Raw genomic sequence first — 15,028 nt, forward strand, 5'->3', positions numbered from 1 at the left:
TGGACTGAAAGTGTTGTCATCATCTGTGTGCCTTTGTAATACTCAACTGAGATTCCATATATAGAATCAGTTGACCCTTCTCCTCCTCCTTGTCAAGAGTCACCCTTGTGTTATCCAAGTGTGTACTGAAAATTTTGCCACATCAATTTATGTGTCTAACAGTTATGCTGCATACAGTGACGTGCTCCAGAGAAGTGCATTTAGTTTCACTTTTTATAATACATGAACTATTGGCTGCATCTTTTTACTGGCTTAATAGAACATTGAATTTAAGAAAATAGTATTCTGTTTTCAGTCCATTTGCGTGATTTGAGGTGCTGTTCAATATTATGACTTAGTACTTCTGGTGCAGCCTGTGATTCATGGCTGTCAGTCACCATCGTTAAAGCTGATGTGCTACACATAGGGATCAAAATGTTTGTACCCTCTCTCTGCTATCTTTATGAATATCAGGGCTTCTTGGGTATTTCCAATATGTCACCTTTTAAGATATGGCATACACTGTCCAATCAATATTCCGGCACCAAGGTCTTTTGTGATTAATAAAACATAGCACACAAAAGGATAACACATTGTGACTAAGATATATAAGTACTAAAGGAAATGCCTCCTTGATCAACATTGATGTACTAGATAATCACAGTGGGTTAGCCTACAAAAGTCCAGCCACAAATATTTTAATGGTGTTGCACATGGCAGTGCAGTAATCCTCCTTCCTCGTTAATATGTTGGTCAGCACACACACAGCTGTGCAACATATCAGCACTGTTTAAACAGCACACACACACACACACACACACACACACACACACACACACACACACACACACACACATGCAAAAATTACTGAAGGCTTCACACAAGGGTGCTATCATGTCCACACTTACCCCACCAGAACTGTGACACTGGTGAGCGCAAACCAATTGGAGTTTGTACCATAGCATATCCCTGCATTACCATATTATGGTAATGATCATAGCACTCCCATCATGTCTAATGGCTGTGCAATGTTTACAAATCACAGTTAGGCCTTACAGCAGAGGATACTGATTTGATGGTACCTCTGCACTTACTGAAAAGAGTAGGGGAATTTGCTGGTTGCTCTTGTAAAATGTTACTTCATCAGTATGAAAAAGCCTCATGTCTGCCCTAAATAAAGATCTTTAGCCTAATGGAACTAAATTAATCAATGAAACTTTTTTCTTGCTGTTTTGTGTAACGATTTCATACAGTGTAGTGTTGTACAGCTGCTGTTGGGCTAGGGATGGTATCTGTAATGAACTGGCAGCAGAAAGCATAAGGGTTGTCTGTACACTGCATGGAGGGACTATGATCAATGTCTCTCATTCACTATCTTGAACAGTGTAGTGCTAAACCTACCAGTCAGAGAGCTTGTACACTCTGTATTCTATGTTTATGAATACTAAGGCTCCTTGTGTATTTCTCCTCTATCACTTCTTGAGGCTTTAGTTACTCTTTCTGTGTTGGGTTGAGAATATCATTGTTCAGTGCTTCTGTTATGCTGTCATAGAAATATTACATATTATGTCCTCTCAATATTCAGGAACCAATGTTGTTGGTTTTTTTGCCTTTAAAAGTGTTGATGATAGTCTTTCATCTTTGAAATGTGTGCCGTAATGGATAATGAGAGCATAATATGCATCAATTAATTGACTGATATGTAATTAATTATATGGTGTTCCACTAATATCTTTGAATTTTATATAAGTTTTATAATCTTTTATTTTTTCTAATCTTCAGATTGCATGGGATATTATGATACCATTTACATGAAATGATTAGCACAATATTTGTATATATTGTGAGTTTTCATTGTAAAGCAACAAAAAAAGCATATTCATAGCCAGCTGTAAAACTAAACAGCATTAAAATGTAATACTTACATCTTCCCCAGGTTTTCCAGGTGGTCCATCTGGACCCCGAGGGCCAGAAGGTCCCTAAAACAAATGAGAGGCAAAACTTAATTACTTCGGACAACATGAAGGATCAAAACGGTTAAATGAAATTCACATTTCTGAATGGAGTTTAAAAATGCCAATCTTATGAAGATAAGCCATGTACTTCAAACTTTCATGGTAGGCTGCACTTGAAGCTACAGGAAAGATGATACAGTACAATCACAGATAATCACAACTTTTAAGATTCTCAAGCACAGTTCTGTCCAGCTTAAATATATTAGCAACACTGCCTTTTAGATATAAGAAAATAAAAAGTTGGTTTCTGTTAGGCACTGTTTTAGCTGGTAAGTGTGTGATGCAGTGTACTAACAGATGTATTCTTTAGTAACAATTCTTCCCAGCAGCAGTCCATAATTCAAGAAAAATCATGACCTGCTTTAACTACCACATAATTTCTTTGCAGCAAGGACAGATGACTGCAAAAACGATACAAATGTACAAACAGATGTGCATACATATATACACGTGCATATAAATTTATATTTCAAGCACAGGCATTAAGGCCCTTCTTGGCTGCCAATATACCAAAATACTTGTTCCCATAATATGTCTCCAGGGTGTTCTTAAAATATCTAAACTAGTACTTGCGTTAATGTAATTTGATTATCTGTACCATGCATCATCTGCTCTTTCAGAAAACCAATTAGTACACTTATTATTCCTATAGTATCTTCTGCATAGGTTGTCTGATGATTCTCTACTACTTTTTAATAACCCCAGACATTTCCAGAAGTAGTTGTCTCTAAATGCCCTATATACCTGAATAAGACCTCCTCTTAAATGTCTATAAGAGACACTGCACAAGGTCAGATATTTTAGTCTTTCATGATAACTTAAATTTTCACATCCATGGATGCCCTTGATATATATCCGCTGTACTCTTTCCAGTTTACTCATGTTTGTTTTCTTATAGGGTTTCCCATATTGTTATTCCATACTCAAGTTTGGGTCTAATGTAACTAACAAACAATGACTTTATCATTTCTGATTTCCTAGACTTTATAAAGTGTTTTTTACAACCTATAGTTATATAACTATCATTATCAATTGGTTGATATGATTAGAAAAACTCAAAGATGGATCTAAATATATACCCAGTTCCCTAAATGAATTTACAGTTTCAATCACTGCCTGCTGTATTAAATATTCACCTTTCAATTTATGTTTCCCAAATGTCATATGTTTAGTTTTTGATGTATTTGGCAGCATATTATTCTCCTGTGTCCAAATTGTCAATTTAGTCGAGTTATTTTGCAAACATGCCTTATCTGTAACACATGAAATCAGTTTAACCCATTTCAGGTCATCTGCATATAAACTGTAGAACACCTCAGATGAAAAAGTTAGGTCTAGAAGATGCAATCTAAAAAAGTAAAGCCCTAGGACAGAGCCTTGTAGGAATCCCTGACTGCAACCAAGGATTTTCGCCTGTCCAGTTGCTGTATAATACTTGCCATGTCCTGCTTATAAGCCATGCATCTATCCATCTTCTCAAAAGTACATCAATGCCTAGTTTTTCTAATTTATTGATCAGTGTTTTGTGTATGACCCTGTCAAATCCACATAAATTATATCACGGCACAATTTTTCATTCATAGCTGTTATTATATTGTTATAGAACATCACATTGCAGGTGGTAGTCGATCTATTTTCAACATATGCATGCTGATATATGGTTTCAGTTTCCAACCTACCCAGTCTTGACTATAACTTATTCAATATTACCTTCAACATTATTTTTCCACAACATGAAAGTAGACGTAATGGTGTATATGAATCTGGGCTTGTCCTCCTCCCCTTTCTCTTAAAGCACGTTTAATAAGTGCATGTATTCAATCTTGAGGAATCTCCCCATATTTATATGACCTAGTAAATAACAGATACAATGGTACTGTAAGTTCTTGCTGAAATATTCTCAGGTCATTATTACTAATTCCACCTCCTCCCTACACTTTGTTTGGATCCAGTCTGTGCAGTTCTTTTTCAATATAATCTAATTTGATTCCAGTATTTGAGGTTACCTGGATGTCACTAGGACATCTTATCACCCCATTTGTGTAGCCAGACTGTTTTGCATAAGATTTTGCAAGTATATATCTATATATATATATATATATATATATATATATATATATAATCTGTTGTGTATGAGAATAAATTTTAGAATCTACACATACTTTATCAATTTTATGTCTTTACTCCTTTGACATCTTATATATCTATAAAAAAGGTTTCCTATTATGCTCAAGATTTTTATGTAAATTTTTGTCAAAATGTTTTTGATCATGACTCACACTGTGGTTAATTTGTCTGTCCAGCTTGTTCATTTCAATTTTGAAAGTTGTAGTTCAACCTCTCTTTCATTTCTTATATTTGTTATCTCTCACCATATATCTCCCCAAACTGCTGAATGCCTAGATCCTGATGTTAAACATTTTGTTTTTATTTTTGCACTCAATTTCTCTTTCAAACCTTTCCACAGTCCATCTGCAGTTTTTTCCTCCAAACACATCACTCCAGTTAGTTTTACATAGTGATGCCATCGTTTCCATATAGTCTGTAATTAATCTTCTGTGTAGATTTTGAATAATAAAATCAATTTTATATTTCCCCCTACACACAGCCACCACGGCACATCTGGCTTACCCTCGTTTTATTCTATCTTTTCATTCCTTACCACTTTCCTGTTGAAATCTCTCTTTAAGATGCCAACTATGAATTTATTAGCCATCTTCTTCAGAACTTCTACAAGGATTTCTTAGAGCTACCACATTCAAGCAACACATTTCACAAATGACTTCTCCTTGTCTTGCCTTCCCACTTTTATCCCTAACCTCACATCACCTCCATCTGGCTACTGAAAAGTTTTCAGAATACAGTAATCGAGTTATTTTGCTTACCATTTTATTAATTAAAAATGCAAAAATCAAAACATGTTCACTTTTGTTTTATATGTCATTATCCCAAGCCCCAAATGTCCTTCAGATGATCTTTTACAGACTCAGTTCTGTGGAATTACTTTTCTTAAAGTAAGATCTGCTCAGCTGTACTGTGTAATGTCCTTCAATGGAATATCATAAATGCTTGATAAAGAGGAAACAACACATCTGTGTGCAGCAAACTAGTGTCACTGTCAAAAATCTTAGGACAGAAATGCAGTTTGCTTTAAATACCTGTGCAATGTATTCTTAAATCTCAACATTGCTCTGACCCTACCATATCATTCTTTTTCATATGTTTAATATCATACTTGAAGCTCTTCCTACTGATTTTTAAATTTGTTTCATATGTCTTGTTTCTTCTGCTGATGGAGCTTTTGCTGTGTGGATTCATTCCTTTCCTTATACAGAGGTATGGATCTCCTTCTAGTTTATCTTTCCCAAGCACATTATGGCAAATGGAAACTGAGAGACTGCCTTCTGATACCATCAATTCCTATTGTCTGCATAATACCTAGTAACATTGATTTATATAAGGAAGGTCTTGCCTGGCTAGAATGACCTCTGTTTCTGAGTCTCTACCAAGTGACCAAAGCTGCAATTATCTCTGGTTAAGGTGTTTATCTTACAGACACAAGGTGCAGGGTTTGGTTCTCACATGGGGTAATTGGCTAGGCTTACAATGGACCATAAATGCAGTTACCCTAGTACTAACCTATGAAGACATTTTTCTTTTTGTCTACCCATATCAGTTGTATTTTGCAAATGCTGGTGATCTCAGGAGCTCTACTGTTTCCAAAGACTTGAACAGAAGATAAACAGAAGGTCTGCTTATATCACACGATTGAACATTATGTCCATTTCCACTCACACGTCTCTCAAATTTGTTTAGCAGCAAAGTGACCAAGTCTGCTGTTGTGCACTGTGGATAAGTTATTAATTTCAGCTTGATTCATGAACAAAAATATGAGAAAAGCAATCTGACCTTCACTGTCAAAGTTAATTGAGTCAGCCATGAAACTTGCAGTGTTGTCTGAGGTGCTTGCCATGATCATTGTGTGTAAATGAATGCCTTCTGACTGCTTCTGGGCAAATCTTTAATGTGCTGAAAGCATAAGCAGTGTTTTCCAGAGGATCCCATGATATAAACAAGGCAGTGCTGGTGGAACATGACCTGTAGTTGGGGGGGGCATGAACAGTTCCAACTAGAGCAGATCCGATATAACACCAGACCCAGCATTAATACTGGTATGTCAATACCCCATCTGTGTCAAGTGCAGACTGTGTTATCTGTGACTTTTAGCCAATGTGGCCACTATAGATATGGACCAGCCATGGTCACTGGCAGCACAGTCTGTTGAAGCTTTATACACAAGGCTGAGGTCATCTGTCAATAATGTCTACGGTAATGAGAAAAGGGACAAGACTTTGAGACAGTCTGTAAGACCTTGACAGAAGACCTTGATTTTTTTTTTTTTTTTTTTTTTTTTTTTAGTGAGAAAGTGTTTTGGTCATTCCACTTGTGACAAAAGTTTGTATACATACATACTGAAAGGGGCATCATACCCAATTACTGGCCTAATGAGTGACAAGTACAGTGGAATGATTGCATCCTTGGACCCATGCACAATGCGTTTAGATATCAGCTGTGCAATGAGAAAGGACTTCCTTATAACAGTTGGTACAGTAGATACAGTTGGTATAGATTTCTGTATTGTTAACTATGGGATCAGTTTTTATGGGTGTGTTCTCAATGTGATGGTTACAGGGGGAAATGTGTAAAATCATTACTCAGACAATCAAAACCCAACAAAGTCTCACACTACCATCAATCTCCATGCATCTCACTTTACTGAAAATCACAATACATTAGCCATTATTGTCTTCTAAAAGGAATTATTACAGAAGCTACATTCATTGACAATATCAGGCCTTTTGATCTAGTAGATCACCCCCTTCTGCTTGATCATCTCTTTGAAAAAGGGATAAGCTCAGATGTGACAACTTGGTTACAAAACTTTATCTCCATTTGTCTCTTCCTTGTCACTTTTAGCTATCTGATCATGGACTCCAGTTAGTTTGAAAGCTTAAGTATTTGTAAAACTGTGTTGGTCCAGTTAAAGGTATTACATCACCTCTTTTCTTCAGTATCTTTGTATCTTTTTTTTGTTGGCTGGCATTGCAGTCCTTCATTTTTTATAACATCTTCTATTAAACTCCTTCAAAACTAAAATTATGTTGTTTGGTTCTATCAGAAAACTTTACAGAACTAATTTACTGTGAATCTTATACCACAGCAATATTCTAATAAAAATGATCAACTTATTCAAATGTCTAGGAATATTTGAAGGACACACACACACACACACACACACACACACACACACACACACACACACACACACACACACACACACACACACACATGCACAGACACAATTATGCAAAAAAATTTTAAGATGGATGCTAGACAAAGATGTAGAATTGAGTGGCATATTGGAGGATTTAATTGTTATCCAAAAGGCATGCTGCGAAGGAGATGAGTTAGTCTATATACAGGTTTTCAGGATTGTACAGGAATCTCAAGGTCAGTGTTGAGAGATGTAAATCAAAGCAGACTCAAGTGACAGTAGAAGAAGAAGGGGCAGAGAACCAAGAAATGTACATCATCAAGAAAGAGGAAAAATGATGGCTAAATTATTTAGAAGCAAGTGTCCTGTCAGCTAGTGTTAGCTAAGAATAAGGCAGGTTAATAAAGGTAGAGAGTGCATTAAAAAGGTGGTAGATATGGTCCAAAAGACTCTTTGCAACCTGTTCCTATACGTGGGGATCACAGCACTGAAATGACAGGATTCCAAATATTGGCATTTTTTTATTTTGAATGGCATTTGTGAGTTCCAGATGGCCTGATAAAAATATCTAAAAGGGTATGTTGAGATCACGCAAGGAAAAGCCCAAATGGTAAAGATGCAAACTTTTATGGTTCACGGATACAAAGGATAGGAAATCTGACTTGTAAAACATACCAGTTGCTAGTTAACTCTAGGTAGACCACTATATTCTTTACTGAACAGGACAAAGGCAAATTGACATGGAAAGAGTTAAGGCTCCTAGTGACATGGGAATGTATAATACAAATTATACAATAAAACTGAAAGAAAAATATTTCTGCTCTGAGCTTTGGTACTAGAGAAAGACAGAGACAACTAGCAGAGGCAATCTTCTGTTGCAAAATATAGTATGTGTCACATACAAGGAGAAAGAATAAGTGGAGCAAAAGAAAGGTGTTAACAATTATTAGGTTTCCACAAGTATTAGAGTCATTATAGCTTTTCAGGAGTTTGGAGAACAGCATGGAATTAGGAGATGGGAATTTTGAAGATACTTTCAGGAAAGGAATTCGACTGACAAAGACCTAAAGAAAACAGGGAATTAGGCCAGGTAAAACTGGGCCTAGAAAGTAGTGACGTTTGTATGGCTCAATGGACTAGTGAAAGAAGCACATAAAAGGATTATAACAAGAAGGGAAGACCAACTCTAAGGGACTAAAATGCAATTTTAGAAAGTCTAGAGCTCGTACTTAGTGTTAAATAATATTTTTTTATTTTTCGAAGGGGAATTCTTTCATTAGGTCTCAGGTGTCGCTATGGGTGCTGCTTCCACCCCCATCGATGTCAATATAATCCTCGTCATGTAGAAGAAAATTTATGTGATTAACCCCAGAATTCCTTTCCTTTACACATGGCTATTTCAGATATTTGGACAATGTGTTAATTTTATGGACAGGAACAATGGCCTTATTTTCTGAACTCATGGCAGGGGTCTATTTATTTTCTCAAGTTTATGTACACTATTAATGAGACAAGTATAAATTTTCTCATTATCATGCTATGAAAGAATTTGGAGGCTAAGTATTCTTCTTCTACCGTCTATAGAAAATAAATATTTTCTAATGCTTATTTACACGATGATAGCTGCCACCCTCATTTCCAGAACAGATCAGTTGTTAAAGGTCAGATGGTTAGATTATCCCATTCTATTTCAGATGATTCTATCTGTCAACATGAACTACACCATCTGATTAGTTTATTCAGGGAAAGGTGTTATCCATTTAATTTTTTAAGGAAAATAGAAGCAGAAGTGGCTGAACAACAACAAAACCATTTCGCCCCAATACTTAAGGGGAAGGGTCAGTCCAACATCAATGTAAATGAGATTACTGTGAGAAGTAATCACAAAATAGTTTCCATTATTGCACCATTTAGCAACACTGCACATTATTATGTTAGTGTTGTAAGGAAGAAGGGCATTTTGGGATTTGGTTTTTAGTTCAGAAATAAAGAATGTCCTTTGTAATTCCCCAATATAGTTTTTTCTAAGGGCAAGAATTTGAAAAGCATTTAAAAGTTGACTACCAATAAGGATATTTGGAGTCACAGCAGTATGCAACAGTGTGGCAGCTGCAAATGGTTTGTTGTTATTCATGATTATTACAAAACTGTTCCCTGTCCAGAGAAAGTAAATTGTAATACCACACATTTAGTGTATGTGGCATTATGTGACACCTGCAAAGTTTTTTATGTAGGGAAAATTAATAGAAGGTTGCAGGATAGGTTCAAGGAACACATTTACGATATTAAAAAAAGCAAAATCTACCAAACCACTTTACAACGTTCCTGTGTTGAAGTTTACTTTTTGCCTTAGATACGGTGTTGGCATCCCCTCCTGTGGCAATATAGATTCATTTTTAGAGAGTAAAGAGTTGTGTTGGCAGCTGGGGCTCAATGCCTCATAATCACCAGATATTAATGACAATATTTCTATTATAAGCATTTTGAAAATAAGAGTAATTCACCAAAATATAAGCCTTAATTTTACATTTATTATGTTTGTTATAATTACATACATATTCACTTCAGAAGATGGAAATACTGGAATCACGAATTTCAGTATCTTGAGCCCAAGAAGTCGAACCCACAAAACAACTACACACACACACACACACACACACACACACACACACACACACACACACACACACACACACACACACACACACGCACACACGCACACACACACAAAACCACCTACCATACAAACACACACAATCACTCTACTACATGAAGGGGGCTGCAACCCCCACACCCCCCTACTTAAATATTCTCACTCCAAGTTTGCACTACATACAAACATACAGAAAACACCATCACACAAGCTACTTTCTCTTCCAACACACACATCACAGTGACAAAACACACTGACACACACCACAGCCCGTACCCAAACCCCTTAACACACACACACACACTTACCTGAATACATGACCATAGCGGAACTTTAGAAGCCCGAAATTCAAAACCTCCGGTATTCGAGGTTTTGAATTTCACGCTTCTAAACTTTCACTATTATGTGGATTCAGCTTCTTAGGCTCGAAATACTGAAATTCCACATTTCAGAATTTCGAGCTTCTGAAGGAAACCCTTACATACACATATATTTATATTTATGTATTTATATTTGCATTTATATTTATTTAGGGCATTATCCATCTTTATTTAGTCTTTTTACTGTATTAAGAATTATTTTAATATAATTCACAGTATGCCTTTAAGAATATCTTTTGTTTTTACTATTTAGCTGTCTCTTCATATAAAAGGACTGTGGTCATTTTTATTTGTTACTCAGACAAAGTCTTGCTTTTTAAAAGATGAAAGTGCTCAGTAATAAAGTTCACTGTGTCAAAGTTTCATTGGTGGCTTTTTGTTATTGTCATTTATTAGTTTATTTAGTTGTGCATCATAGAGATGCAAAAGTTTATTTGGGGCTATGACATTTCAGCCACTATCTAAAATATATATACAGAACAGCTTACAATACTTTGCTGAAATTCCTTTTCTTTTGACCTGTGACACAGATTCTGGCTTTCATTTAAAATGCATACACTTTAAGTGGGTTCAGATGTGACATGCTTGTCTCCTTGAAATCATCTTTTACATCTTTAAATCAATACTGGATTCCACTATCTAATAGCACCCTGACTATTTCATAGAGGTATTGACACAATTAGATTTTTTGTGCTTTTTTTCTAAAGAAATCACTAACAAGGTGCAAAATCTGAAAATATGCAATTAATGTCACTTCTGTTCAAAAGAGTTTAATTATGCAAATAATGCTCTTAAATTATTTTGCTGCACCTGGTGCATATGATTTTAATTAATACTGATAGACAGAGAATAGCAGGTGCATTTTTGATTTAGATTAAAGAACTATGCATCTAAGGAGCTACATGTGCTCACAATGAAGAATAACCAAATGGAAGTTGTTTCAATATTTTCTTCTTTCAATATCAGCTTATTTTATTTATAATTTAAAATGTGTTGGTGCAATTTTCAAAGAATGTCATCTTCACACATAGAATTATTTTAAAGTTATCTTTGTGTACTTTGCTTTATGTTTGGGAATGATCGCCCTTTATTTGTACACTCATTTCACAAACAGCATCTGCATTACATTTTAAGTCGATTGTTAGAATACAGCTAATGTGTGAAGAACAGATGCAATGCATTTTGTAAAGAATGCTTTCATTCTAAAAAAGGCATCTGGTAAACAGAATGTTTCTGGATTTTGTTATTACTCAAAGATAATCTGTAAACCTAACTTTATCTAACAAAAACATTCTGAAGTTCCAGTGCAGTAATGCGTGCATGACTCTTATTTAAAGATGCGGCCCAGTCACTTATTCAAAGCTTGTTAATTGGCTATGCCACTTTTCCAAAACCTAATCCAGACTACAGTTTCAGGATGAATTTCTAGCCTTATACTTTAGGAGTTAATGTAGGACAGCATCCCATTTTCAAAACACTTTAATGGAAATCCCGCCTTTTATATGCTATCCAGAGCAGTCACAGCTACACAATGTGTACCCTTCCCTCATACTGCCAGAGTTATCAGTCTGTTCCCAGTTTTGACTGCCTCCTGAGACTGGTGCTTTCTATTTAGCCTCATTGCCTATGGGATGATTAATTTGAATATTGACAAGTTCATTAGGAACTGAGTCTGACTCCACTAAGGGTCAGTGCAACTAAATCATAATATGCAAGAAAAACTTTCATTTTTTTCTTTTTTTCTTTTTTAAACATCACCTTGGCCTTTCTCTCTTTCTCACACCACTTAAGTGTGTACTACAGCTAATCTATCCAGCTTCTTAAGGTGATTTTTATTCTGTTTTTTACCGAATGATGTCCATTCATTAAAAAAAGATGTGTTTGCTGGATCTTCAATATATTTTCTCCCTGGCTAACTCTAAAGACTTATTTTCCTTCAAATTCAGCATCACCTGAAGAAGCTGTTTGCCTGAGTACTCACTGGATAAACCCCAGTGGCATACTTAATAGTTGTGACTACTGATGGTAAACATAGAGAGATATGTCTTTACCTTAACTAACACACTTAGATCATTTTACTGGTTCTGCCATGCAATTTCAAAACTAAACAAAAAAAAAAAAAAACAATCTTCATAATGTCCTTCCAATTTATTTGTAATCTAGAAACCCAACACCTTAATACTTACCCTATATTAGGTTAATGTAAAATTATATAAATACTGTGAGTTAATGTAAAAATAATCACTTCCTGGTCAGTTAGTCATGATGGTTAATGCATGATTGCCATTAAAGTTAAAAGTAAACTCGAGTGACTAATAGTGGTGATTACTGTTATTATAGAACAGAATTATTTTAAAATGGTGCAGCCTGGTTATTGTTTTTATGCAACAGTTGTTTTAAAATGTTGCTTCTTACTTTCCTAAACATCTCCCTTGGGCATCACTATCCATGTCTGTGTTTGCCTCTATGCACTGAATTTATTTTCAGTTTAGACATTTTTGCCATTCACTACCCTTGCATTGTCATCACTGCCCATGTGCATGTTATTATACATATCCATGCATGTGCAGTACTTTCATTGTGTCACTATCCGTGTCTGTGTTTGCCTCTATGCACTGAATTTATTTTCAGTGTAGACATTTTTGCCATTCAATACCCTTGCATTGTCATCACTGCCCATGTGCATGTTATTATACATATCATGCATATGCAGTACTTTCATTCCGTGCATTTTGTGCCTCTTGTGGTTTGCTTAGAACTAACTGTTTATGCAAATGTTTAACTTTCAGCATATTTTCAATTTAACCCAAAAATCTTTTCTGTGGGTGTCAACAGCACATGCATTATTCTACAGTGCTGGTGGATTGACTTTCACTTCTAATTTCAAACATGTGTCCTGCATCTTATTGGCAGAAGATTCACTGTCTTGAGGCTGACTTAATATGCTTCTATAGAGGTGACAAACATCTGTACTGAAGACTGTAGTTCATTACTCTTCCATTTTGCGAGTCAAAAAGTTGTATAATGATAGCTTAGCCTACTCTGAGTTCAAACCACCTGAGATATAGGTAAATAAAATATGATTCAGCAATGTGTTAATAACTCACCATTGGTCCTGTATCTCCAACTTCTCCTGGAAGACCTGGTGGACCTAAAGGACCCTGGTTAATAGAGGAAAAAGAAAGATATCAAAACTGAACATAATATTTCAATCCTAATTCTCAGTAATATAGACGTTATTTTATTATTTTATTTGTTACTATTATTTGTTTGCATCAGAGTAGTACTGATATTTCCATAATTAAGTTCTTTGTGCTTTACCTTAACTAAAATATAAATTCATAACAACAAACAAAAGTATTTACAAATTGAACATTATATCATGTATTGTCCACATTGAATAACATGTCTGATAGCAGCACTTAACTTTCATAAAAAAATAAAGTAAAAATATAATCACCTTTGTGTAACAGCTATCAGAAATATTCAATGTGAAATGTAATAGAATGTAGTACACTTATCACTCACATAGTAAAAAAGGATCTCACACCTACAATGTGTGGACAAGATTTCAGTCCCAGAGGCATCTCAGTTCTCATGTGGTATATAGAAGCCTAGAACTGTACCCAAAGTAAGTGATACAGTAAAGTCATAAATTAATTTTGTATAGAAAACTGTTCTGGTCAACAGACAGTGTTAGCAATCTGACTAATTTTTGCCACTGTGGTTTGAGCCATGATTACTAATGAGTGAATATAGTTCACAAACAAAAGAATACTGTGGCAAAAGTACAGCCAGACTCACTCAGACGAATGTAGAGCTATTCAACTAATGTCTGTATGAAGATCTGAATGAAATAGGCCTTTAAACAAGGATTTATCCAGGCATGTACCACGTCAGCTAAATGCATATGCATTACAACTCATTTACACATTTGTTGCAATAAGATGTGCTAATATATAGATGAAAGCAATTTTACCAATATTTCACGTTAATAAGTATTACATTTTGCTTAAATCTGTCATTTCAGTATTTTTTGCATTCTAGTAAATGTATGTTATCCAGAAACATACACTGTCCAATGCTTGGCCAGGGCTCCCTTCTGGAAGCTGGTGTAAAAATAGGTGCAACCTTGCTTAAAATTAAGAATGCTTGTCTAAAAAAAAATCATCATTCTAGTTCTTATAGGAATCAGTAGCTGAGATGAGTACATTTTAGGTGCATAGTAGAACAATTAAAGAAATATGTCCTTATTTAAAATGTTAGGTGGGTAACAGGAAACTATAAAAAAGGTTTAAGTAGGAAATTGACAATTCATGCCTCACATTTTCCTTGTAGATCCAGTTGCTAGTCACCACAAAAGCAAGCAGAGGATGGGTACATAACCCCTTCCAGAATGTAGAGGGACATTTTCTGTATTATTCATTCTTCCATTTTCTGAGACATAAATACTATGGAAAATGTTGGGGACTCATATATGTCTACATCTTTTTCCCCTTTTACCTTATCGACAGATGCAGAAAAATGAATGCATTTGCTATTAGTAAGCATAAATGGAAATGTTGCAGGACAGAGAGCAATTTACATTGCAAAAGGTACACAATTTTGTCTACTTTTTTTACAGTCCCATAATTTTCCAGCAGACATCCCACTCATAGTCTGCTGTGCACCTCTTCATGGCTTATTCTATATCTAAGGCTTAGCAGGCATCATTTAATGTTTTATG

At 35.3% G+C, this 15,028-nt stretch overlaps 1 protein-coding gene across 1 annotated transcript in view; it reads right to left on the minus strand.

Annotated features, from left to right (window-relative positions):
- COL5A2 (collagen type V alpha 2 chain) overlaps positions 1-15,028 on the minus strand; it is a 738,909-nt gene that overhangs the window by 375,417 nt on the left and 348,464 nt on the right. The window contains exons 10-11 of the mRNA XM_044075160.1: positions 13,410-13,463; positions 1,905-1,958 (exon numbers count right to left, since the gene is read on the minus strand). Coding sequence (XP_043931095.1) covers positions 1,905-1,958; positions 13,410-13,463 — 108 coding nt within the window. The remainder of the gene's footprint in view (positions 1-1,904; positions 1,959-13,409; positions 13,464-15,028) is intronic.

This window comes from Protopterus annectens, chromosome 6.part0 (assembly GCF_019279795.1).
Source record: "Protopterus annectens isolate FY-2018-M chromosome 6.part0, PAN1.0, whole genome shotgun sequence".
Taxonomy (NCBI): Eukaryota; Metazoa; Chordata; order Ceratodontiformes; family Protopteridae; genus Protopterus; species Protopterus annectens.